This window comes from Peromyscus leucopus, chromosome 1, assembly GCF_004664715.2.
Source record: "Peromyscus leucopus breed LL Stock chromosome 1, UCI_PerLeu_2.1, whole genome shotgun sequence".
Taxonomy (NCBI): domain Eukaryota; kingdom Metazoa; phylum Chordata; class Mammalia; order Rodentia; family Cricetidae; genus Peromyscus; species Peromyscus leucopus.
In genome coordinates, this window is record NC_051063.1 from 104874662 (window position 1) to 104884748 (window position 10087).

The window sequence follows — 10087 nt, forward strand, 5'->3', positions numbered from 1 at the left end:
CAAGAAACACAGAAGCATTTATCTTATTGTTTCTAAGATGTATTCATTTTTATTTATGTGTATGGATGTTTGCCTGCACGTCTATCTGTGCATCCCGAGCATGCCTGGTGCCCTCAGGGGCCGGAAGAGGGCACTGAATCCCTTAGAACAGGAGTCAGACGGTTGTGAGCCACATGGAGCTGGAAACCAAGCCTGTGTGTCCTCTGCAAGAGCAGCCCAGGCTTTTAACTGAGAAATATTTGATTTTACTGGAGAAGCAGCTTTCGTGTCCTTTATAATGCAAGCATCATATGTTGGGTCTTATAAGTCATGTATCACACACTGCTGAAATGGAAAGGGAAAATCCACCTATAATCCAAGCTATTGAGATAGCTGCTATCAAAAATCCTTTGCTGAATGCAGTTGCTGAGTACAAGTATGTATGTTTCTGTGGGCCTCCTGGGAAGCACACAGGGGTCCTTCGGATTGAAATCAGACACAGCAGAGGGTGGTTTCAGTGTGCGGCATGGAGCAAATGGCTGGTGGAGAACTCACTCACCATGGTGTACGAACTAGGCAGAACCATGTGAAAGGACTGACACTCACCTGCTTTTGACCTACAAACAGCAATTTTATGTGCTTCAGCCTAATGCATGCAAATGTTAAGAGCAGAACTGATAAGCCTATTAAACTTTCAAGTCTACCTCATTATACTAAAGAGAAAAAAAAAGGACCAAAAAGGGAAGTATCCAGCTGTTTTTACTTAAGGTTTTTAATGTTGTGATAAACATCATAACCAAAAGAAACTTGGGGAGGAAAGGGTTTTTTTTATGTTACATCTTTCAGGTTACAGTCCATCACTGAGGGCAGTAAGAGCAGGAACCTGGAGGCAGGAACCAAAGCAGAATTGATGGGGGAAGTCACCTACCGGCTTCCTCATCCTGGCTTGTTCAGTTTGCTTTCCTAGGTACCCAGGACCATTGCCCAAGGATGACACTACTCACAGCAGCCTGGGACCTTTCACACCAATCATCAACCTACAGGCTTACCTACCGGTCAGTCTGATGGGGGCATTTTCTCAGCTGACTTTCCCTCTTCGCAGATGATTCTATATTGTATCAAGTTAATAAAAATGAAAAACTTCTAACCAGAACAACCAGCTAAAGTTATACACCACTTTAAAGGTAAGATGCTCACTGCTTCTCCCATTAAATCAATCCTTTTACACACTGTATCATTTAATATGGCCATCTCCTAGGTGTAGTAATAATCCCTTAGAAGCAAATTTCAAGTTAGTATTAGAACATTCTCACAGAATTCAGAGCAGAAGAAGCTACATCTGAGGTAGTGAAGTCCCTGGGATTGGAGATGTGACTGGGAAGGACCAGGTGACATGTTTGAAGAGGCACATGCCCATGTCACTAATGAATATAATGCTCAGGACCCTGCGCTTTGCACAGTTTCTGTCTTAAGATCCTGGAAGTGCTTAAGCAATACATTAACACAGTGACATGTCTTTGGTAATATTTGTAAAAGTAAGGTATTTCTCACTGCCTCCCCGACCCCCAAGCTCCCTACCAAAACAGGGCTTGCCCAGGCCAGTCTTGAACTCCTGAACTCAAATGATCCTCCCCACTCAGCCTCTTAAGCACTAGGATTACAGGCATGCACTACTAAGCTCGGCTTCAAGTTCTTTGGGCCAGGATCTTACCCCATGTGTCACTGAGAAGTCTTAGACAAAAGGACCAGAGTTCCTGGATTCCAGTCATGGTACCTATTCTGCTTTGTTGGCAGATGAGGCAAAACCCACATGTTAAGTATGTTTAAAGAAATATAAACACAAATAAGTAGCGTTACGCGATTTTATCAAGGTTTCTCATGTTTGAAGATCGTACATTAAAAGAGTAAGTGTCCAGAGTGTCTTCTGCTCCATTTCCCTTTGCCTCCCTCTTTTCCTGCTTGCCGGTAGTCCATACTTCTATATATTTGTTCGTGGGCTCCTGGTTTATAATGCCTATCTTTGTCTGGAAAAAATGTGTTATCCACAAGGCCAGGCCTACCAGCCCCTCCTCCTCTCTGGTCCCAGTGACGAGCTCTCTTACCGATTTCTTGTTGCTCTTATATAGATAGAGACACTGAGGCTTGGTAGGGTCCAGAGCTGAATTCTAGAGGCCGAAGAAGACAATCCTCAGGCATCGTAATCTTCCATCATCCTCAGGCACCTCACATCAGATCATAGACACGCGGTTCTTGATGTACACGTGATAGGGGTCACTGCGTTTGTCCACTTTGCGGGAACGGGTGTACCCCAGGATGAGACTGCCCACAGTGACAGCAAATAGGAACATGACAAAGAGAATATACATGTAGGAGTTGTCATCACGGCCAGGAGGGCTAGCCCGACGCTCTTCAGTTTGGTTGTCTGGCCCAGGTCCTGGCCCTGGCCCGGGCGGGCAGAGCAAGTGACTGTGAAGGGTGGCATTCAGAGCCTTCAGCACAGCATGGAGGCTCTGGTACCAGGTCTCAGTCCCATTGGAAGTCTCCATAGCAACGGAAACTGAGGTACAGGAAGAACTGGAATGCCATCTGATGGTGAGAGAAAAAGAAAAGGGGTGCCTCTGTTACCGCAGCTTGAACGACTTCCCCACTTTGCAGACCAGGCTAGAGCCCCGATACATGTCTCTTCTCCGCTCTTCTTTGCTCGTCTGTCTTCTCCACTAGGCCTCAGGCTCAGTGACAGGAAATTCTACATCTGCTTTCCTCACTACTGGACATAAGCACGCACGAGAGCGTCCACAGTGCGTGTGGAGTAGAGCCCTCCCTGGCCACTGAAAGCCACAGTACTCTCTCTCTTTCTTGGATTGCATAAACTGACTAGGTTACGAAAACTTCAGAGGTTATCTAATCTAACTCCTTCCGTTTTATACACAGGGAAACTGAGGCCCCAAACAAGTAAGTAGCTTATTCATGATCAGTAGTAAACAGTGTCTATTTTCAGGGCTCTTTATAGGCCAAATACCCACAATTCCGTGGCTGATTCCAAAGCTCTCTTTCACCTAGGCAGAACTGTCAGCAAACATTATTATTACCTGTATGTACCAAACATGATGATTACCCACCAGGTATCTCCTCTAGAAAAGGTAGTTCTGGCCATGATAAATACTCATGACAGCTCTATGCAGAATTAGAGGAACAGAATCTAAATAATATAGCTGCACCCTACTGCCACCCACAACTGGCCTACATTCCGTGAAAGGCCTTTGAGGTTCTCTGCCATCCTGTGCTCTTGTCTGGATGAAGGAGGGAAAAGAATATAGACTTCCTGAATTAAGATGTAAGAGGCAAGAAACCTGAATTTTCCTCCACATGGGCCGGTGGCAAGCAAGAACACCACAGTGAAATGAATGACTCAATGAATCATTATTTTCTCCGACTAGGGTCTATACAGGGGCCTTGAGAAAGCTCAAACCCAGTCCTCACCCTCAAGGCCAGCCTAATACGATGCAGGTGGCAACCGAGGAGCTACACAAGGTGATTAACACTCATCAGGGCTTGGAGAATGTTCGCTGGGATGGAGTGATTCGAACTGGACCTTGAACCGTTCTAAGAAGTAGAGAAGGCAAGGACGGAAAGAGATGAACATCAACAAGACAGTACACAAAATGTCTAGAAAAATAGAAGATCACTTCAAGAGGTTGGAATGTAAGATGGGCAGAAGGAGAAGACAGGATGTGGGACAGAAGAAAGCAGTGGGTCTAAATCACAGGGCACTGGAGTGCCATGCTGAGTGTTGGGACTTGCTCCCACAGTTGGCTTTGAAGATACCATTGCATTTTAAAATGTGCAGCTCGGTGCTTTGAGATAATGATGTAGCTGCTCTGTGACCTGGCAGGGGTGAGAGTTGAGGCAGGCCAGTGATAAGGATCTTAAGATGTTTGGGGACAGGTGTTGAGTTCTGGAGCAGGGTAGAAGGCATGACAAAGTGGGAGCAGGACAGATGTGACACATGAGACGGATTTGGGGGAGGGAATGACTAACATGAATGTCTAAGGAGGAAGAGCCCCAGACAAATTGACAGACAGACACAGACAAACAGCATGGATCTAGACAGGCCCACGCTGAGGGAGGTTAGTTTCCGTGATGGACATGGCTTCCTTATCTATCAAAAAAAGATCATCAGTGGGAGTTGTTGAACAACGAGTGTAAAGTTTCTGTTGCAGGATGCAGAGTTCTAGAGATTTATGCCACGGCAATGTAAAGATGGGCAATACTACTTAGTTATGCACTCCTGTGGTTAAGAGGGCAGATTTGGAATTAAGCATTTTTAACTATAACTATAACACTCTTTTACTGCATTGAAGAGGATGGATGTGCTTTTCATTTTGAGAAGCAAATACACTCAGTTTTTAAGACCCGAAGCATCCATACAGCAGAGGTGAAATCTCCCTGTTCCTGGTCAGCTTTCTTGGGTTTCCTTCCTTGGAAAGGGGTTTTGAATGATGGGGCCCAGGGAAGGCGTCACAGATCTGGAGAACTCACCAAACAGCACAGGAACTCTGCTGGCTCCCAGACATCTTTGAGAATCTCCTGGTGGGTGTCCCACGGCTCCTCAGTTCCTTGGCCTCTCCAGGGATGTGGATATAGCCAGAGTCTTGGTGTTTACAGGAAAGCCGAGAGCCAGAAATTGGGGAGGAAGCAGAAGAGGAGGAAGAGAAAGGAACCAGACACACAAACCTCAGAACCAAGGGTGGATCGCCCAAGGTCAGTTCCTAAAGGTTATGCAATCATCTTTCTGTGGGTTCTGACCCCACCCCTATTCCTCTCCCCTTCCTGAAACAGCTGGCCCAGGCCAGCCTGGAGTGGTAGCTACAGGAACTATGTGGTGGCCAAGGGACATCTGATTGCTGTCTCCCAGTCCCAGGTTCCTAACATCTTAACTGGCTGACTTTGTGGGAAGCCTCAGTTTAACTTGTGGCCCAGCCAACGGCACAACCTCAAAACCTTCTCCTTCCCCAGGGTGCTGGCACCTTAGGAGAAGCCTTTTAGAATCCAAGAGAGTGAGCTGAGCCGTGAAATGGCAGTCTGCAGTTCCCTAGAAATAGGAGCGTCACTAATCAAATCCGTTTGGACAGACAGCATACAGATGTGCCCCCAGAGGGCCACCGTAATGACTCAATGAGTAAAGGTATCTGCTGCTAACCCGGATGGCCTGAGTTTGATCCTGGAATCTATAATGGTGGAAAGAGAGAACTAACCAACTCCTGAAAGCTGCCCTCTGACCTCCACATACGCACACACTCCCAATAAATGCCATAAAATAATTAAAATGAACATGTCCCAGAATGAACTCTCTATAGCATGGCTTTGTTGTGAAAATTAAAGAGCATTCTGTAAGGCACAGCTGTAAATGCCACAGATGGTGGCGGTGGTTTGTTTAGTGCAGGAGCTGGAAGGACCTTCAGAGTTCATGAAGGCTAACTGTCCTCATTTTACAGTAAAGGAAATGGAAGCCCAGGCAGCTGTCTTGGTCCAGCTGCTACTTGTGTGACTTTGGGCATGTGATTTCCCTTTTTTTTTTTTTTTTTTTTTTTAATCTCAACTTCTATCTGCATCTGTAAAATGAAGGGGTCACTGTCAGCTCAAACATCCTGTGACAGTATGACTCACAGAGTCATGTTGTGAGATCTTGTGAGATTGGCTTGGCTAGTGGAGGCAGCCTTTGGGAGCCTTCTAGAGGCCTTCAAAGCCTGAGATGGAGAGGGCTGCAGTGTTCCTAGCAGGTAAAGATATTCCTGAGTCTCTGGATTGACTTACACCTGACATTCCAGCCCAGGTAAACTGAGGGACAACTGATTGGCGTGTCCCCGTTTCCTCCTAGGACCTCACCCACACGGTCTGTCCAGGGGAAGAGACAGATAGTGTGGGACGTGGGAGTAAGGCAAGTGAAGGGCAGGCTGAAATTCACTGAGTGGAGCGGAGAGGCCAGCAGCCTCGCAGCCATCAGACCCTCCAGTCAGTCTCTTGGGACATTTGGAGTTCTGACTGGGGAACAAAGAGGCCATAGTTCATACTCTCAGGTGCTGGGCTTGAGTGGGGATAAGGTGCCAGGTACTGAGCATACTGTTGGGGTGAGGAGAAGCAGAGAGCTGGAAACGGGTAGCCTGGTTCCCTAGGACCTGCCTCTGGCTTCCATCTCCTGGAGAGTCATTGATTATCAAGCTTCCAGGACGGGAGAGGCAGAGTTCCAGTCGTAGAGAGGCCTTTGCTTGAAATAGGCAATGGGCTAGCTTGGAATGAAGATGAACGGCTGTTGAGCAAGCTGAAAAGAGCTAACGGTTGTCGAACTCCTGTGGAAGTGACCCTGCCCCTGGCTCCAACTCGCCGTGGCTCTCCCAGAGTCTGTGTCCCTGACAGTGAGCTGCAGGCCATGAATTCAGCCGACAGACTCTGCTTGCACGGAAATCCGTGCGTGATTCTTGCCTTTGCTCATGCTGTTTTCTTAAGCAGGAATTCCTTTGCACTTGCCCTCTGCTCAGCAAACCCTTCATTCCTCCTTTCCCAGGACTCCCCGACTCAGCAACTAGTTAGTTTCTCTCGTTTGTTACCAGAGTGCTTTGAAAACAGCCTCATTAGGAAATCCTGCTGTTTAGCCATTGTGGGTGAGTATACCTGTGGGCCCATATGCATATGCTTGGAGGTTTCAGGGCAGGGACCTGGACCTCGTGCATTTCTTTTTTTTTTTTTTTTGGTTTTTTCGAGACAGGTTTCTCTGTGTAGCTTTGCGCTTTCTGAGCTCACTTGTAGCCAGGCTGCCTCGAACTCACAGAGATCCGCCTGGCTCTGCCCCGAGTGCTGGGATTAAAGGCGTGCACCACCAACGCCCGGCCCTCGTGCATTTCTTTATTCTCCAGGCCTGCACTGAAGAATAAGAGAACGAGTGAATCAGTACCTCTTCCATAAGAGAGCCCCCCCCCCTTAACTCTTTCCCCAGCAGATTCGTGGAAACAGCTTTCAATGCTTTAAGAGAAAAACAAAGGAAGAACAACTCCAAGTTAGATCAGGACAGGCTGCCTTGGGGAAAGGGGAGGTTCCTTGATCAGGTGGCATGGGGCAGGGAAGGACGATTGTGAGCCTCCTTTGGGAGCCCAGACACTTCCTGCACCTGATCCAAACCCATGTATCCAAAGGGCAAACATTCTTGGCCCCCAAACACCAGTAAATGGTTTTGCAATGCTCTTCCCTGTGTACCTACTTAAGGTGTGGCCACCCACACCCACAAACTGCACACACACACAGCCCCAATCTCAGCCTAGCCTGTGATCTTGCCTTTCAAGGGAGCCTTTCATGATCCCAGTCCTGGCTTGTGTCTGGCTGTGTGACCTTGAATACTGCGTTTATTTTCTCAGAACCACATCTGTAAGATGGAGGCAATTACCCATGCCCGGCTTACCTTGTGAGAACTGGAAGAGACAATAGATGGGAAAATGTCTTCGAAAGAGCAAATGTAAGAGAACATTACTGGGAAGCCTGCTCACATTGTTCCCTTAGCTGTCTCCATGTCTCAGTTCACCCCTCATTACCAAGAACTGTCACCATGTGCCACTCCCTGCTGTGGCCCTCCTACCCTCCACAGACACCCGGGGTTTCTTCCTACTCTTTGTGAATCTCAGAAATGTTGGCCTCCTTCATGTTTCCCATGAGCCCTCGCCATTAGAAGTGCCGTTCTGTAGTATGAGATGGAGGAGATCTGGGTTTCTGCCCCCTCCTGGGCCAGTATGTGTGGCCGTGTGTAGACTGGAGGTCCTTGGTCTTGTCTGGCCTCCCTCTTAGAAGGTGCTTCAAGCACGGCCGCATTGCAGATAGAAATGCGCCTTGAGAAGTGAAGAAAGTGGCCTTGTTGGTTTTCATCTGAGGGAGCCAAGACTTGAAAGGCAGTTTTTAATGCCTCCAGCACAGCACCCCTCTTTTGGAATGGACAAAGTGGCTGAGTGCCGGAGAGAATGAGTTTATTCCATATCTTTAAGTGAAATAGAGTCCTGGGCTAAGGGTGAAGAGACACTGACTCTCATTCAGTTTGGCCCCTGCTGTGACCCTAGCTAGATAAGGGCCTCAGTTTCCTCACATGCAAATGAATGAGGAGAAGGAGGCAGGAATTAGGAGGAATCACTCCCTGGGCTCTCCCACGCTGGCTAAGAGACCTCTCAAATACTCCCGCGCCCTAATGTGGTTTATGTGGGGCCGCTGGAGAAGGAGACCCATTCTATAGGTGTGACCTAAGAGAAGAAAGCACAAGTCACAGAGCCATGGTTGGTCGGCACAGGTTTGCACTACCTGAAAACTAGAACCCAAGACGTTCTGACCTAGACCTGCTACTAGCCACACAAGATGCTTTGGGAGTCCCCGGCTTTCCTAGAACGGGTCGCAGAGGGCTAGTCACAGTGGAGCAGAGCGGGCAGTTCTGCAGAGCCCGCCGCTCTGGTCGAGCCAGACTGACTCCTGGAACGGTATTTCCGCGAATGTCCCCCTGCAGACCTGTACTGTTCTCTTGCCTATCTGTAGGCGGGGAGGAGCTCTGGCTGCCTTGAGGGAGTCCTGGCAGGACGTGTGCGAGCCTCCCACGATGTCCACGCGCAGCTAAGCTCTGAACTCCCTCGTGCTGCCTGGGGATACCCGCTCTTCTCCCTGGGGAGAATCTACTCAGTAATTTAGCAGCATCCCAAATCGGGTCCTGCCTGTCAAGGAAAACACATCCTGGACCCCCGCCAAAGAGATGCAAACCCCTGCACTTTTCAAACCCTGCGGGCGCGCCTTACCTGCGTCCGGGCTCTGTCTCCGGTGAGCGCGGCAATGATGCCCGCAGCGCTCCCTGCCCTCACTGCTCTGCACTCCCGCTGGCTCTTGGTTCCCTTTTACCCTTCCCAGCGTGTCCCCTCCTCCGGCCCCGCCCTGCCCTAGCACACCCGTTTCAGCGCTGGCTAGCTTCGGGTGCCTCCGCCCAGCTCCTTGGCCTCACCCGGTTGTGGGGAACCGCCCGCTTCCTGGACCTGAGACCAAATTTTTCTCGTTTGTGTCGCTATGTCTCAGCCAACCCAGCAAAAAAACTGTTCTCCAGAAACCCAGACCAAGCGCTGGGGGTTGATGGAGTTGGGCGTGGCACCTGTATGGCACTGGGCAGCTCCCTACTGGGGCCTTGGCTTCCTCACAGTGGGTACCATCATTCTTACACGCGTTCTTCACAGGCTTATGATAGGGTCAAACGTGTTCTCAGAATCCAAAATACTAAAACCGGAATAGCCAGGAAAAAAAAAAAAAATCTGATTCTAACACAAATCCTGCTCTCCAGTTTGCAGATGCCCAAATTGGGGAGGTGACTTGTCTATCCTCACCAAGCAAGTTAGTGTCCGACCTGAGACTCAGAATCCACTACACTCCAGCAGGTGCCTTCTCCCTCCGTAGTCCCTCACATTCCTGATCAACTTGCTGCGTCCAGCCACATCCTAACTGGTGTCTGCCCCAGATCACTCGTTCTCCAGCCACCGGGTCCTCCTTCAAATCGTTTCTGATGATATTACAGGCTACGTAAAAGAGAAGACGCCAAGGGAAGCTGAGAAATGGAGAGCCAGGAGGCCACCAGCAGGAAAATGACAGAAACAGGGACCAGCCTCTCAGGGACTTAGGGACCACTTGACTCAAGCTCTCTTTACCAGCGGAGGGTCACACAATTAACACACTCAGATCTACTGCAGTATTTCTGAGGCACACAATTTCAGTTACAGAACTTTAGGATATGATTATCTAAGAAGTGCTTAGGGAGAACAAGAAGACCTGCCCTGTGGTAGGCATCTTGTGCATAATTCCTAATCTCCTTCAAAACACACCATTGCCGTGCGGTTTCTATCCAGCCATTTCTCCCTCGGCTGGAGACCGCCTGTCAGAGAAGTCATCCCGGCCACCTAGGTTCCCACTCTTAGTTCCCAGTCTACAAAACAAGGGGGCGCTTTTTCCGTCAAGGCGACTGCAGGTTCCTCACAGAGACTCCGATTCAGAAGGTCTGGAGTGGGGCCCAGAAATCAGCATTTTTAAAAACAAGACTCCCAGTGATGCTTAA

The 10087-nt window shown here is 48.9% G+C and overlaps 1 protein-coding gene across 6 annotated transcripts; it reads right to left on the reverse strand.

The window, feature by feature from the left end:
* Positions 1-733: 733 nt before the first annotated feature.
* Kcne3 (potassium voltage-gated channel subfamily E regulatory subunit 3) lies at positions 734-8900 on the reverse strand. 6 transcript variants are annotated; one of them, XM_028877521.2, is made up of 4 exons: positions 8793-8893; positions 7430-7439; positions 4519-4630; positions 734-2565 (listed from the first exon to the last, which is right to left on the reverse strand). In XM_028877521.2, the coding sequence occupies exon 4, from the start codon at positions 2523-2525 to the stop codon at positions 2208-2210; it is 318 nt and encodes a 105-aa protein (XP_028733354.1). In that variant the 5' UTR covers positions 2526-2565; positions 4519-4630; positions 7430-7439; positions 8793-8893; the 3' UTR covers positions 734-2207. The 6 variants fall into 6 exon arrangements, with proteins under 6 accessions (XP_028733354.1, XP_028733353.1, XP_028733352.1 ...); XM_028877520.2 differs by having other exon boundaries at positions 7430-7467; XM_028877519.2 differs by lacking the exon at positions 7430-7439 and having other exon boundaries at positions 8793-8900.
* Positions 8901-10087: the final 1187 nt, after the last annotated feature.